The sequence below is a fragment of the Callorhinchus milii genome, unplaced genomic scaffold (assembly GCF_018977255.1).
Source record: "Callorhinchus milii isolate IMCB2004 unplaced genomic scaffold, IMCB_Cmil_1.0 Scaffold26, whole genome shotgun sequence".
Classification (NCBI taxonomy): Eukaryota; Metazoa; Chordata; class Chondrichthyes; order Chimaeriformes; family Callorhinchidae; genus Callorhinchus; species Callorhinchus milii.
Window position 1 is genome coordinate 5,661,032 of NW_024704767.1, and position 16,265 is coordinate 5,677,296.

At 42.6% G+C, this 16,265-nt stretch overlaps 1 protein-coding gene across 1 annotated transcript in view; it reads right to left on the reverse strand.

The window, feature by feature from the left end:
- The window catches only part of adamts17 (ADAM metallopeptidase with thrombospondin type 1 motif, 17), a 115,823-nt gene extending 101,971 nt beyond the window's left edge, over positions 1-13,852 (reverse strand). The window contains exons 1-4 of the mRNA XM_042344091.1: positions 13,749-13,852; positions 12,467-12,891; positions 9,169-9,328; positions 4,174-4,346 (exon numbers count right to left, since the gene is read on the reverse strand). Coding sequence (XP_042200025.1) covers positions 4,174-4,346; positions 9,169-9,328; positions 12,467-12,891; positions 13,749-13,824 — 834 coding nt within the window. The 5' untranslated portion in view covers positions 13,825-13,852. The remainder of the gene's footprint in view (positions 1-4,173; positions 4,347-9,168; positions 9,329-12,466; positions 12,892-13,748) is intronic.
- Positions 13,853-16,265: the final 2,413 nt, after the last annotated feature.

Sequence of the window (16,265 nt, forward strand, 5' to 3'; positions counted from 1 at the left end):
GGAATCTCCAACAACTTTTTTTTAAAAAACAAACCAAGTTTAAAAGAACAAATCCTAGTATCATGCTTTAATAGATGATGCAAAATTCAACACTGTTGGATGAATTTTTTCATCTGAATTTCAGGGTACTTCCCTTGCCTCTAACACTCCAGGCTGATTAGGACAGGGATGCTTTTGTTGTACTGTTTGTACATGTTGGAGAACACAATGTAAATCATGGTGAACCATGGCCGCTCCCAAAGGGAATATCAATGCTCTGTTAATGAGCTCCATAATCGTTACCACTTCATGCATCGCTTTATGATGGGCAGGTAAGATGTGCAGTTCACAAAGTTTGTGTGTGCACAAGATCAGCTTCTACTCCTCCTGAGAAGCAATGCAATCTCAAACAACAATCCTCCAGATAAAATTGTTCATTCACTTCATGGCTGTTTGTGAGACATTGCTGTGGACAAATTGGTTGCTGCAATTATCTACAAATACACCTTCACAATAAAAATCCTGCGTGGTGCTTTGAAAGGGCGTGAAAAAACACTATCAGATGCAAGGATTTTTATTGTTATGAATGCAATCTTGCTACTGCGCAATCTTTCAGCCAAACTACAAACTGCTGAAATTCACCTAAATATGACAAGTGACAGACAGCTTTGAGACTCCAGTTGCTTAATCTACAGGACTGCAGATCAGGGTACTGTACTTTCTAAATCCCAGTACATCTCTTTTAAAAAAATAAAGTTATGTGGAGGAGAGAGAAAACAGAGCTTGCAATGCCAGAAATCTGAAATGCATATAGCTGATTTATCTGTGTTCATTTCCATTTTAAAAAAAAAAAAATTCAGGTTTCCCGGATCCTTTCTGCTTCCCCTCACCCTTTCTGGGTCCATAAATGTGGAAGGAGGATAAAATTAAACATAGCATTTCACTCACAAAATACAGTTAATCCACTTTACAGTATATTCTGTGAAGCGCTTTGAGACGTCTCAATGACATAAGGCCCTATATCAAATGCAAAGATTATTATTATAGACTGATGCACACAAACCAGCCTAATTTATTTGTACATACCAGTTTACTTGGTGGTAAAACTTGTGTATAAATGTAATAGTAATTCTTCCATTTGATATCACACTTAATTGTGTCATTAAGTCTTAAAGTGCTTCACAGGATATACAGTGTGTCACTATGCATTTTTGGGGTGAACATTGCTAGTGTCCTGCCACTTGATAAAACTAGCGGTGTTGGTGAAGTGGATAAAGTGTACCATTAAGGCAATTGGATGACTAGTTTTTTTTAAATAGAGAGCTGAGCTGGTAAAACAAATCTAGTCTTAATATTGATTCCTCATTTAGAGGAATGTCCCAATGCAAAACACTGAAGGCAAATGAAGAAACTTACAAAGGAGTCTCAGTCCAGGGGTACGTAGTAACGAATTAAGCTATTTCTCCACCGAGAAGTGCCAGCTATTCATATTTGTTGCAATCAATCTCTGATTTTAGGAATTCCTGATATATGGCCTCTCAGTTGAGGCAATGCCACATCATAGCTTGAGATGAAGGCTTTGGCAGCACTGTACAGACACGAGTTAGTCAACCTGCCAAAGGATCCTGGATCAAGTTATCAATACTGGCACGAGCATGACCTTGGTGCAAACAAAGCACAAGCATCTCAGCCTTCACTGGACCCTCCCCTACACTGGCTATAAATTTCCCACTCATTCTGCTTGAAGCTGCCATGCCAAACACCTGGAAAAATCCAACATGCAGCAAGTGAAATATGTGCATCAAGATTACTAAGTAGTGAACTTTCGGAAAATATACCTCATAAAATCATAGCTGCGATAGGAAATTGGTTCGCGTTGCATGTTTACAAATAGTGCTGGCTAGCTTTCTACATCCCTTTAACCTCAGCCCATCAATTTCTGTTTAGCTGACGCCAGCATAAATACTTGCAGGGAAAAAAAATGATCAGTGCATTTGATAAAACCCCTCCACAATAGAACAACAAAGAATAGAGCAAAATAGCTTAAATATTGCACATACCAGCAATGCACACACAAAACTGGGAGAGTGAAGGGTTGACTGAATGCCTACAGGAGCTATGGATTTATGTACAGAATCAAAATAGACTGTCAGCTATATATAGAAGATGTCAGTCAACTAACACCTGGAGCAAGTTTGTCAGTGAAAATTAATGGGAAGGAGATTAGAAATGTTCCTGCCATAAAACACACAGCGAGTGCCTCCCTTTGGCTCTGCCCGAGTTAATGCCATTCTGTCAGTTCTCAAAAATTTCAGAAAGAAATAGCTGGGAAAGAGGGGGGAAAAAAAGGGGTTGACTGGTAACTGTACTCACATTTAAGAGCGTTACCATTAACGTGCCTTTTAATACAAAATCAAATAGTGAATCAACTAACTTAAACCCTGTATTTTTTCTTTTTTTCATTGTTTGCAATAATCTATTTTAACCGTTCGAACCACCACTCCTGCAAACCACACTGGCTGCTTTGTATCACATCAGTGGCTCCCACGTCTTGCTTTGCAGTTGAAAACCATAGAGATTGACAAGGTCACGCATACAAAACTACCCCATCAACCATTTCCATTTCCACTCGCCCATCAGGGGCAGTTCCGGGCCAATCTGAATCACAACGCTTCCACCTTGGAAAATTCACATGTGGTTCGGGGACACGGGGCAGGGTAAGGTGGGGGGGGTGCAGGGAGATGCAAAATGAAACTGAGAAAACTGAATTGGTGGAAAAGGGGGTTGAAGAGAAAGCAATGGAAGATAGAATTTTTCCTCTTTAACTTTAGTTTAGTAGGACAAATGCTTTCAAAACATTTTATACTCTGGGGTCTTAGGGTTAATATTACAGTAATGAGAAGCTATCCAGATGTCCAGACAGCTACTATATTGTAAGCTTTTCAGCGTAGCATGTGAACTGAAAATATACATAAACAGTGAGCCCACAGAGTGGGAGTTCCACATAGACTTGTAGTCAGTACGAGCATCAGCAGCGAGCATTAATAAAAAGACCATAGCACCTGGCCATAAGCTGGGAGACATTATGCCTGACCATGTGAATGCAGAGTTAACAGAAGTAGGGAGACAGTCACTCAAACCATAGTGCCATCTCCAGCTCCCTTTTCTTCCAAGTCTATCATCATTAATTGTTTAAAGCAATAATCTACAAATAAACAAACACCCAAGGTCAATATTTTTATGGGCTCCAGAGACATTGGAATTGTGCTAGAGATAGTAAAAGTTAGCCCAATATTGTAAAAATGTTCAGCAATTGCCAGATTCATTGCATCAGCTGACAAAGTCTAACCTTTGTACTGTAAGCTGACATCTGCTTTGTTACAGAGCAGTAAAACGGATATGTAACTTCGATCTACTATGCTCCCTGCGTAATGCTGAAAAGCACTGTTAGGGTTAATCCGATGCACATGATAGACAAGTGGTAGCAAAAATAAGCATTAACAAAAGCACAGCAGAATCCTGGCATGAATGTTTGAAGACCAAAGTGCAGCAAAAAGCCCACAGTGACGCCTCATAAAAAAAGTAATTGATTAAAGCACAGGCTGTTCCAATGCCCCAAATATTCATCCGAATTATGTAAATGATGGAAATTGTCACCAAGCACAAGTACCATTGTGAACAGCAAATCTTAGCCAGGTACAAAGCTTGGACAGATTGATTAGATATTTGAAATGCGTTCAATACCACATGGAGCACATGAAAATCCTACCAAGGCCAGTAAAGCATGAGAAGTAAAGGAATGAGTTGCAATAGAGCAATGGGTTAAAGTCTTTGAAAAGGAGCATCTTTAATATATTATAAAAATATTTATATGAATTCCAACACATTCAAAATTGATACACTGTACATATAAACTCTGAAATAACTTCTTTTGTGTTAAAGTATCCGCTGAAGGAAGAGCTGTCCATTCACACAACCAAAGCAGCCAAGCGAGGTTTCTTTTTATTAATTTACTTTGTATGCAGCGCTTATCAAGGAAGTGAGGTTCATCATAGTAATTAATACAGCTCATAAGGAAGACAAGCTTTCACAGTGAAACAACTCAGTATTCAGATGCAAGACAAAGCTGTGTTTGCCTTTTTTATCAGCGGAAGGAAAGTGTTAATATTAACTTCAGCATTTTGTGCAACGTACCATGTTCATAACAGTCAGGATGAACCTTTGAGCAGCTTCAGCACCATGATAGTGAACCATGTCAGCATCTGCCACCACCAGTGTTTCCACAGTATATTCATTGGTTAATCGAATGACATTTCTTCTTGCTCGCCAGACATCCCAAACTTCTGCTTTCTTCAGTTTCTTTCTTCCTAGAAGAGCAATTCGCATGTTCAGTTTGCAACTTTTCGAAAAAACAGATTCAAGTTACCAAATGTTTCCCTCAGTAACCCAAAGGCAGAAAACCCGAGAAAGAAGGCTTCGAGTTTTCCCTCTCCCGAAGGTACAGTCTCATCCTGGGTACTGTTAAATCCTAGAGGTCGGGTGGGTGATGGGGGTGTGGAATAGAAAAGTGAAGAGGGAGAGGAAGGAAAAACAGGTGGTCATAACTGAGCCTAATCCATGCCCATGGATCCTTTAACAGAGATCAAAGAGGGAACCCCAGCTCAATGTTTTCCTTCCAAGCCTTCCAGTTATAACATCTCAGTCAATCAAGGAAGTGAAGTTAGAACCTTCCTGGTCATGGTGGCTCAGTTTCACACTGCACAGCAGCTGCACCAACCAAGCCATCGGGGAGGCTCTGAAACAGAGAAGGTTTATGCTAGGATTCTAAACTTTCTCACAATAGAGGGTCCACCATATTAATCAACAGCACCTTAGCAAAAAACCCCTCCCAAGGAATAAATACCAACTCAGATGATCGTTCCAAATACTGTAATCTTCTGCATGTGGCTGAGTCTATTCAAATCATCAAGGGGATAACACATGTTCTGCTGTTTCCAATTGAAATTAGCAATAAAAGACAAATGTATGCAAATTTTTGCAACATGGAGCATCTAGGCTTGCCAAGCCGAATGATTAGAAGCCCTCAGGCACAGTAATTTCTGTGGTCATACAAAGCCATTTCATTATAAACCATGTAACATTACCAAAAAAAGTATAAAAATAATTAACCCCCTCATCAACACTAATTTTGGATTCCAACTTTGTAAACAGAATTTGGCTGCTGGAAGAGCAAAGAACCCTGCTCACATAAGTACAAACTTTATTTAAGGTTAAACACAACAGCTGTTATCATTGCACTGTGTTATTAGAGCTTAACAATTAAATAGTACCTCATCTTTATGACAATTGTAGTTTAACTTGTGTTGCTTGATGACGTGAGATTGTAACACTTCAATTTCAAAACATGTTCTGCTTTCTTGCCCCTCAGAAAGAACTTCTTATAAATAAAAATCTGATGCCCAGGAGCAGAAATCAAGCTTGCACTCCAGTTCTTAAAATTATCAACGAAGAGTCTTCAGCCTCTATGCCCCTATTCTCTGCAAAACTCTCCCACAATCATTGATCTAGCATTCTATTTTCAGGATTACAAGTTGGTTTGGATGAAGAAAGCCCTTTAGGACATCTTATCTTATCCTTCCAGAATACCGACCCCTGAGGTTGGATGAACCCCTCTGACAACCCAGCAACATCTAAATTTGCAATTTCAATCAGACCCCAGTTTGTATCCATGGACTGTTGCCAGCATCAAGATGTTGAGACCTCTCTCCAAATTGTATAACACTCATTCAATTGGTCAAATTTAATGAGTTACCCTTGATCCCACTTCCCAATATTATGGTAATGCTCCATTTTATTACATGTGAGGTTCTGCCAAATTGGAGTGTTTACACAGTCTTAACAATCAGACTTCCTTAATGTCTGCCGAATCAGACTTCCTTATTGTCTGTTAGTACTGGAGTTATTTCAGTGATGGTTTTACAGCCACTATAGGATTAGTCAATTTCCTCTTTCCAGGTCAAAGATATCTATAACCAGTCTCTGTTCCTCTGGCTCCGGTCTGCTCCACATCCCCCGCCCCAACCACCCTACCATCGGTGGCCGGGCCTTCAGCCCCGAGGCTCTGGAACTCTATCCCCCAGTGCCTTCGCCTTGCCTCCTCCCTTTCCTCCTTCAAGGCCGGTCTCAAGACCTTTCTCTTTGACCGTGCCTTCAGCTCCCCTCTCGACTCTCTACCCCCTCCTCGCTCCCTCCCTTCCCTCCCCTCACCCTGACCATTTCCCCCTTGCTCGGGTCCTGTCCCAACTGTACAGCGCCTTGGGACATCCTCCCAACGTGAAAGGCGCTCAATAAATGGAATCTTGTTGTTGTTGTTTCAACTACTGGCAGCTTCCCATCCTCTAAAACTTTCCATAACATCATTTTATTCCCAAGAATAATTTTCTTTTCAACATATATTAAACTGTAAATATCCAAGTTGAAGAAAGTGGATGGTCATGGTCGTTAGAAATCCTTGAATGCCTACCCATCACTGTATTGGCTAAATGCATCATTGGAAGGTGAATTGGGAAGTCCCTGATGTCTGCAGAAACAAACAGGTCAGTGAAAAGTTTAACTCCCATAGTAGTTGTACAAACAGAATCAGATAGATATGGTCTAGTACTTACGAAACAGTGCATGTTCTCTACTCCCTTAACTATCTACCTTAGGATACACAAGTCCATCAGAAGCCTCTGTATAAAGGACCCACATGCGACTTAATGCACATTCAACATGTTTTGGTTTCATACAGATTCATTTGATAGCCACCTGTCTTCTTACATGTTTTAATAAGCTACGAGTGGGAAAGACATGATTCTACTGGGTAACATTAAACAATCCAAACATCGCCAGCATATACATTGATCCGTTACTTATTTGCCACGGTTCAGGCAGTTGATCCTGATAGCAAAACCCAAGAGCTTCATTACCGAACAAGTAGATGAGACAGAGAACAATACTGCCTAGTCTGCCTTCTCAAAGGAAGTAAGGATGGAAGAAATCCATTTGGCATCAGTCTGACCCAAAGAGTTGAGTACAGCCTTTGGATCCATCAGATAATATTTGGCAAAATGCCAAGTCTCTCCAATGCATACCATATGTATTTCCAGTCAAACCTTGCTTTTTTCTATCTAAGCAGACAGCAATAGAAGCTTGGTTTGTTGCACTTGATAAAGCAGATATGAATGGTCCAATCCACCCCTCACAAAGCCCACCTTATTACAGATATTTGTATTTGGAATAGCATCCAAGAATGCCACAAAAGACTGAGCAGTTATATTGAAATTCATATTTGTGCTTCCGTAAGTCTTTCATTCTTTCATCTGAGGTAATGACGAAGCAGCAGTGTCCTAAAACAGCTCAATTAACCTCAAACCACCCTTGATCACTGCGTTAAATTAACTTGAGTTTAAAATTGATGAGCAGAAACAAGTATGTTCTCTGGCCATGTGTAAACCATCCAGATGTTAGTGAGCTTCACATCTCTGCTGATTTCTTCAAGATTTGTTCTCATCCATTGTGCCCTTACTCCTATCCCCAGTAAGATAGTACTGCCAACTGGATACAAGGTTGATATGAGGTCCAAAGCCACAGGAAGATAAACTAACATTAATTAGCATCCAATCTTTTTGCTAATGACCCAAAATCAATTAAGCACATTAATGATGGAATTGTAGCAAGAGATTTGAAACATTCCAATATTCCGACTTTTTAAATGTAATAACTGAACATGTTAAAATATATATCAGCATACTTTTACAGCAAACCCTGTGAAGCGCTTTGGAAAGCGCTTTCCACGTGGATCTGTAGCTCAGTGGTTAGAGCACTCGCTTTGCAAGTGAGAGACCTGAGTTCAATTCCAGCAGGGCGAACCTTGGGCAAGTTTCCTTACCACACGCTAATAATCCTCCAAACTAAAACAATAATTAAATTGGTCATTTTCAATCTACGACTGTTTGTGGGACATTGCTGTGCGCAATTGGCTGCGCGTTCGCCACAAATATACAGTCAATTCACTTTACAGTGTGTTCTGTGAAGCGCTTTGGGACGTCTCCGACGTGAAAAGGCTATATCAAATGCAAGATTATTATTATTATTATTTGGGACATTCTCCTGATGTAAAAGGTGCTATATCAAATGCAAGGATTTTATTAAAATTATGTCTCATCTCCAGACTAGACCTCATTGTGGGGGTACATCATTGCGTATTATTCTGTGGTCTGGGGTGTTTTAGTACACAGGCATGTCGGTTTGAAATCGAAAAGCTTAAACTGCGAAGTCAGTAAAGCATTATAATGTCGGATGAACATTCCTGTGGAAGAGGAATCCAGTTTGATCAAATTCAAGAAACAGCTGTCTTTCTTCAGGATTCCCATGTGCCGTCAGTAGCAGTTGAAACAATTACCGGATTAGCCATTCTTACAAACATTGCTTCCCCACTCCCTTTGATTAACTGGTGCTCATTTATGGGCTGGTAGATTAGTTCACAATTCAAACAAATAGATGAAATACAGAACCTCAATGATGTAAAAGAACATGTAAGCCACCTACAAGGTGCAAGGCCTACTCCCAGAGAGAAGTTGCAAAAGCATTAACCATTTGAACTCTGAACTTCCCCATCTATACTAATGTAACACCCCACAATTCGCAACTGATCTTTATTCTACAATGAGTTTGCCAGGACAACTAGAGCTAAATTTCTGCCACTCTGAGCAGGTGTGATATTACTATTAACACTTCATCCCTTCTCCTCCAAAAAAGGCAGCTCTACAAACGCACATTGTTTAAAGCACCATCCTGAAGTGGCCATTCTGCACATGAAAGCCTGCATGGGGAACTACCTCAGGCTCTTTAACCACCAGGGGAGGAATGGTTGAATACATCATATCAGTGCCATATCAAGAAGGCACAGCCTGAAATCCACATGCATGGACTTGCAGTAGAAATCACCATTTAGCAATTATGCATGGAAACCCAAGCCAATATTTCCCCTCCCAAGATAGGGTTCTTGAAACCATCTGTAGACCTGCTATCACTGTTCAGGCTGAGATAACTTTACTCACCACAAGTTTCATCTAAAGCAAAATTCACCTGTTCACCCAGTGGTGCAATATCACTCTTCAGATCTGAACTTGACAAAAGGATCTCTACCTGCAATAACTTTGCAAGACTCCTGGATTAGATCAGTTTTCTTGGTTTTCGACGATCGCTTTGTTCTGTAGAGCTGGTGTGCCTCTCCACTGAATGAAGTGTTCACTTTATTTATAGGTTCTATTGACAGAAGCTCATCTCCAATCTGAATAAATCCAAGCTGCAAAAAGAAACAAATCATCTTAAGACGACTCTCACAGGTCAATGAGAATAGTTTTCATAGATTTGTCCGTTACACACATGAAGCTACACACAGATAATTAAACTTGATTTGAATAAAATTTCTAGCACTAAATTTGTGATGGCAAGAAACTTAAAATGCATAACTTTCCATTTCATAAAAAAGCTCTCCCGATAGTATAGTGGCCCAATAAAAGGATGATCTCTATATAGTTTGGAAAGTTGCAGGGCAAGACCCTGTGGGAGTTAAATGATCTCAGTTATTTGGAGGGTTAACATTTTTTTTAAAAGCTCAAACAACCCATGGAACAATGCCTCCTGTGGAAAGGGGGAGAAACTTTCAAGGGAGGAGAAAATTGCCAGGAAAAAAGTTTCCTAATTTATATTCTAACAAAAAAAAGTTTATTTTAGTTGTTTTTGTTAAAAAAAACTGGAAACCTAAGAGTTAAAGTTATACCAACCGAACCCAGCCCAGATACGCTTCAAGACAGCCAAAACAAACATAATTCACTGCGGTGCTTTTACCTCTAAACCCATAAAAATGAATCGCGGGCTTTGCTGCTGCAGCATTAAAATGAAGCACTTCCACAAGGCGGAGACCTGCTGGCTGGGCTCAATGGAACCTTTTTCTCGCAAGCAGGAAACAGATCGGACCACACAAATCACACCACAGATTGACTTGTGAGGAATAGCGAACGTTTAAAGTATTGGCAAGGTCAGGGGCAGCAGGCAATATGTTGTGTCCGGTGAGAGAATCAGCATTTCCCATACAATATTAAATGTATGGACCAATCTTTTGATGTTGAAAATTAAACTCCTGGACAAGGACAAAGCAATCTATTTTACTGGCTTCTCTGCTGCTCACTTCTGTGGCCAGTTGCTGGATGAAATATGCATCAAGCACTTTTTTTTTACATTGGCAACTGGTGATGTTGCAAGAACTCTTCGCATTTATGAACACCCAGAGTATGTGACAAGGCTCGGTTTTAACACGTAATCAATCACACATTTTTTTATTTTTTTAAAAAATCAGTGTGGAATGAAAATAGCGATAACATTAATAGATTCCTCTAGCATTTGATCTGAGTAAGCGGTTCTAAGGGAAGGAGTGCATCCTAAATATGCCTCGAGCTGGCAGTGCTCCTTTAAGCAATTAGATATACTGTCTGAGGCAAAATAAATTAAACACATGAGTACAACATGGCATCGATCAATGCTACAACTAAAGGCAGTTTTACACACATAAAAGTCAAGGCAGTGTTGAGTATTGTAACCAGATTAACACGGAGCACACATTGACTGGTAAACCCGCTGACATCTTACTAACCAATAGTGGGGGTAACAAAACCAAGGCTGAAATTCTCTCTCCCCCCCACCCCACTTTGCTGCAATGACTGGGGCAGTATTCTTTTTTTAAGCCAAGTCTCAAATTCTACATGTAATTGGTCATTCACCCAGTGGGTCACATGCTAGTTTGGCTCACAAGAAGAATGGGGTCAGGGAGATCAATGCAAGTCTGCTGACTGGTTCCAATGATTCCATCTGACCTGACTGGGACCAATTCAGTTTGGTTTCTGCTGCCAATTCAGATGTCAAGTCCTGGTTTTATGCACCTGATCCAAATGCAGCATTGTGGTCACAAATTAGATTACACAGTCAGCCCATACACTAAATCCAAATACAATACTTATCCTGCCAAAAACTTTTATATATATATATATAATATATTATACATATATGCACACACAAGCACACACACAGGCAACCACGTCCAAATTGTAATCTCTCCATCAGACCATAATAGCGTAGTCACAACAACGATTGCTTTTCGATTTTCCCCCCCAAACTATTGTAATATCTTTGTCAAAAAAAAAAAATCGCTGCGAATTGAAAGCGAGCAGTGAGGATGGGGAAAGGAGTGAAACGTCTGACTGTGGAGTGCATCATTTCTTTTTGGCTCTGGGACACATGTGTATCCGCAATGCGAAAGTTATTGGGGGCCAACAGCTGGAAACCTAACACTCCAGTTACAGACCCTTCACTTCCAAGTGACAAACACTGGCTCTCTCGGGGGTGGGGTTGGGGGGTAACAGTTTGCTCTGCCCACCATCCCCCCCACCCCCCCACCCCAGGGTTAGGATTTCTGAACCCACTTGTTTTAAGAGCTCACACAGTATTGCTCCAGTGAGAGGGATCGAGTTAACAAGTGCATTTTTACTGTCTGGGAAACGTCAGTCCGCGGTCTCATCAAACAGAAGTAACAGAAGTATATCAAGACAACATTTTTTTTTCCTGCTTCGGAAATGACTTGGCGTTTTACAATATATATATATAAAAAAAAATTTAAAAAATAGCGTTCATCCCCCCCCCCCTCAAAAAAAAATTTGCAAGAAGTTTGGGAGGGTATTTGCATTGAGTTACAATCCAGAGACGCATATGGGATAAGGCTTTTTATATCGGGTCGAAATGGGTAAAAATGACCGATGGGTTTCTATATATATATTATTATATATATATATATATATATATATATATATATAAAACGAATTCCCTTCAAACGTGAAACCAAAGTGATAGACCAAACTAAGACGCCGCATCCGCGCAACTTTATTCCGAGCAAAAAAAAACCTCAAGCGACTTAATTTGTTCGAAAATGAGTAAATAAAAATATATATATATATACATATAAATAAATAAAACACGAGCATTTTCAGATAAGCGTCAGTGTTGTGTGTGTGTGTGTTGTCTGTGTGTTGTGTGTGTCTGTGTGTGTGTGTCTGTGTGTGTGTGTTGTGTGTGTGTTGTGTGTCTGTGTGTGTGGGGGTTGTGTGTTGTGTGTGTTGTATGTGTGTTGTGTGTGTGTTGTGTGTCTGTGTGTGTGTGGGTTGTGTGTTGTATGTGTGTTGTATGTGTGTTGTGTGTGTGTTGTGTGTGTGTGTTGTATGTGTGTTGTGTGTGTTGTATGTGCGCCTCGTCCGAAAACATACTAAATTCTGCGTTTGCGTATTTGTTGTTGAAAAAAAAGTACATATAATAATAGATATACACATACATACATACACACATATATATATATATTTTAATCAAACTGCAGCTGCAATAATAAAGGTGGTACTACCAGTCCATTGCATGTGCTGAGGGAGACGGAGGAGCGGCGGCTGTGGTTGACGACGTGTCCGGTGTAAAAGCAGCGCTCCTCGGGAGCCGCGGACCGGGGACGGGGACCGGGAGCCCCGAACCCCTCTCCGTGATCCTCCACAGTGAAACCCGCCGCCAGGAACCGCAGGTCGCGTTTCAGGTGCAAACGCAGCTCCTTCCCAAACGCCGGCACCAGCACATAGAGCTCTGTGTCTCCGGCATCCGGGAGGGGCGCAGCCCGAGACCGAGGAGCCCTCTCCCCATCGCCACCTGCCCCAAGCGAACGCCTCCCCCGGCGCTCCGCTCCCGCAAACCCGCCTCGTCGGGGTCGCCCTGGGACCGGGTGGGCTTCACCGCTGTAAATCCTTCTCGGTACCGTCACTTCCAACTCCTTCTCGGCGTCAACTGTGTGTGTATATTATTATTTTTGAGGGGGGGGGGTGGGGGTGGGGGGGAGTGAGGAGGAGAGGGGTGGGTGGGGGTGTGGGGGGGTTTAGGGTGAGGGTGGGGGGGTTTAGGGTGAGGGTGGGGGGGGTTTAGGGTGAGGGTGGGGGGGGGGTTTAGGGTGAGGGTGGGGGGGGGGGGGTTTAGGGTGAGGGTGGGGGGGGGTTAGGGTGAGGGTGGGGGGGGGGGTTTAGGGTGAGGGTGGGGGGGGTTAGGGTGAGGGTGGGGGGGGGGTTTAGGGTGAGGGTGGGGGGGGGGTTTAGGGTGAGGGTGGGGGGGGGTTAGGGTGAGGGTGGGGGGGGGGGTTTAGGGTGAGGGTGGGGGGGGGTTAGGGTGAGGGTGGGGGGGGGTTAGGGTGAGGGTGGGGGTGGGGGGGGGGTTGGGGGTTAAGTTAAGTCGTTGGGGTGGAAAGGGGTTAAAAAAAAAGCGTAACTTAATTTCCGCATCAGAAAGAAACACCAAGAAAATCACAAACTGATGAACGACAATCACAAGACGACACCCGTTCTCTCTGTGTCTGTATCCATATCGATATGATATCGATATCAATGACTTGATGACCGAGTCCTTCGAGGTTTCTTGGAAAGCCACGTCCAGGGAATGGAAACTCTTCTCTAAAAAAAAAGTGTTGCAGCCAAACACACTACTGCACTCTCATAAAGTTGGAAAACTTTTCCTCCTTCTCTTTCTCTCTCTTTTTTTTTTTGCTTTTTTGGCTTATTTTTTTTTTCCTCTCCCCCCCCCCCCCCCCCCCCACCCCTCACCCCGTTGTTGACTCACACGCATCATCAGGTCGATCGAAAATTTAACTCGTGTACCTGGAGTGAAATCCCACTGCGAGTACAACAAGACACCGACACAGGCTACAAAGTGTGCAATCGAGCTGTCAAACATTTTCTTTTGCTCTGGGTGGTGTGTGTGTGTGTGTGTGTGTGTGTGGTGTGTGTGTGTGTAGTGTGTGGGTGTGTGTGTAGTGTGTCTACTGTGGGTGTATGTGTGGTGTGTCTACTGTGTGTGTGGTGTGTTTAGTGTGTCCAGTGTGTGTGTGTGTGTGTGTGTGTATGTGTGTCCAGTGTGTGTGCGTAGTGTATGTGTGGTGTGTGTAGTGTGTCCAGTGTGTGTGTGTGTGTGTGTGTAGTGTATGTGTCCAATTCCCATCAGACGGAGTGGAGTTAAGCGAACCGAGAGATCCCGTCTCGCAGGAGACTCGGACGGCGACTCCAAACTTGGTGGGAAATGAAGGTGAAGAGAGGCGCAGAAAAAAATGAACCGAACCTGATAGCATCGTCCGCTCCGCCTCCCTCCGCACTCATTGGTGCTCCGGCATCAATTGGTCCCGAACCCCGGGACCTGTTACCATTGGCGGGCGGTCCGGTCAGTTACCGGGACCAGACCCGTCTGGGCTGTGGCCATTGGCTGACGGCTCAAGGACTTGGGGTGCCATTGAGAAAGGGGACCAGTTTGAGCTGCCCCAGGACCGGCTTATTAATTGGTTCGCTCCCAACACCCCCCTTACACCCTTACAACCCCCCCCCCAACCCGCTTCCCCCCCACCCCCCCCCAACCCGCTTCCCCCCACCCCCCCCAACCCGCTTCCCCCCCATCGGTGTATTGAAAACTCTCCTCGTTGGCGGGTGGTGCGGGGAATAACGTGAGATAGTCCTGGCGCGCGGCAAGGTCACGTCAAGCGTCCCGAGGCGCTTCGCTCGATTTTCGGTTGACCTCAGCGACTGTTGTGGGGTTTTTTTTTTTCAGGCCAACGCGGCAATTTGCCCAGAGCGATGTCCCACAATTACCGACCAGGTGAAGGATCACTCTTTATTATTTTTTTAAAAAAAAAAACAAATTCGGGGAGGTTACCGGTCAGGACACCGAGAAAAACAACACTCGCGTTTTGAAGAGCGCCGCACGACTTTTAATGTCCGCTTGACCACGGGCAGGGCTGCCGGGACCTCCGGTTTAACATCTCATCCAAAGGACAGCTCCTTCGACAGTTCAGCGTTCTCCCAGCACCGCATTGGGATGTCAGCCAAGACGATACGAGTTCGAAAGTCCCGAGGTGGGGCTTGTACCCACATAATGAGTTTGAAAATGATTATGCTAGCTTGCATTTTTATAACGACAAAACAACAAGTTGCATTAATATTACGCCTTTCGCCCAGAATACATTGTTCAAATGATGTAATTGGTCACTTTGTTTGTTTACCATGATTAATATTTAAATGTACAAAAAATTATTGATACCCCAGCAATGCAACCAGTCAAATTAAGTTTCCCATAAGTTTTATATTAGCCCATTTGAATCCAAACAGTACAGGGAGTAACCTTTTTAAATCCTTTGGGTCTGACCTCATAATTGATTACTATAGCGCTTTATTCATGGACTGAATAAGAGTGGGAGCCAACTCTGCACTGCTTTAAGCACCTTTCTTTACTAATCACACAGACTATTTCCAGAATTCACTGCTCCCTTTTAACTTCAATATTGACATTTATGCACATCCTCTTGAGCATGTCCAAATGCCAAAAAAGATAATAAAATCACATGAATGCGTGGGACTGATATTTGTGTCTGTTATTTTTTGTGACTGTGAGAGATGCTTTTTACAATGGTATTGAACCACATTGCCTGTATTATAAAGAAAGCCCAACTGAGAAGTGAGGAATGCTTTAAAAATGCTAATACTTCTTGCATTTGATATAGCGCCTTATCTCGTCTTAGAGATGTCTCAAAGCGCTTCACGGGAAATAATAATAATACTAGTAATCCTTGCATTTGATATAGCGCTTTTCATGTCTTCTAGACGTCTCAAAACGCTTGACAGAATATACTGTAAAGTGAATTGATTGTATATGTGTGGGCGAAATGCGGCAGCAGTATCCCACAAACAGTCGTGGATTGAGTGACTACATTATTATTTTTTTAACTCAAGCTGCAGTTTCTGAAAAATGAAGGGTCAAGGCTCATACTGCAGGTCAGCATTAAAGGTTAAAAAGACACAAACCGAGATGTGGTTAGATGATGCCATGCACAAATTTTGAAGGCTAAGTTGTGGGAGTTAGGGAAAAATGAAGGATGAAAGCGGCTGTATAGTCCTATAAAGGAATGTTTCAGAGTGATAAAAAGAGATTTGATTTCAATGCAGGCAGGAAGAAGAGCTTGTGGGACAATATATTTGAAGCTCAGGGGGAAACAAGAGGAACAAGAGGAATAGAAAGACAAACCTGTCTTCAACGACCTCTCAGGGGGGCGAGGCCAAAGTGAGCTTTATATAAGGCTGAGCCTCTGAGTAAGGGTTCGTTGGTGTAGGAAGAATTTCCGAGTGTATAGAACG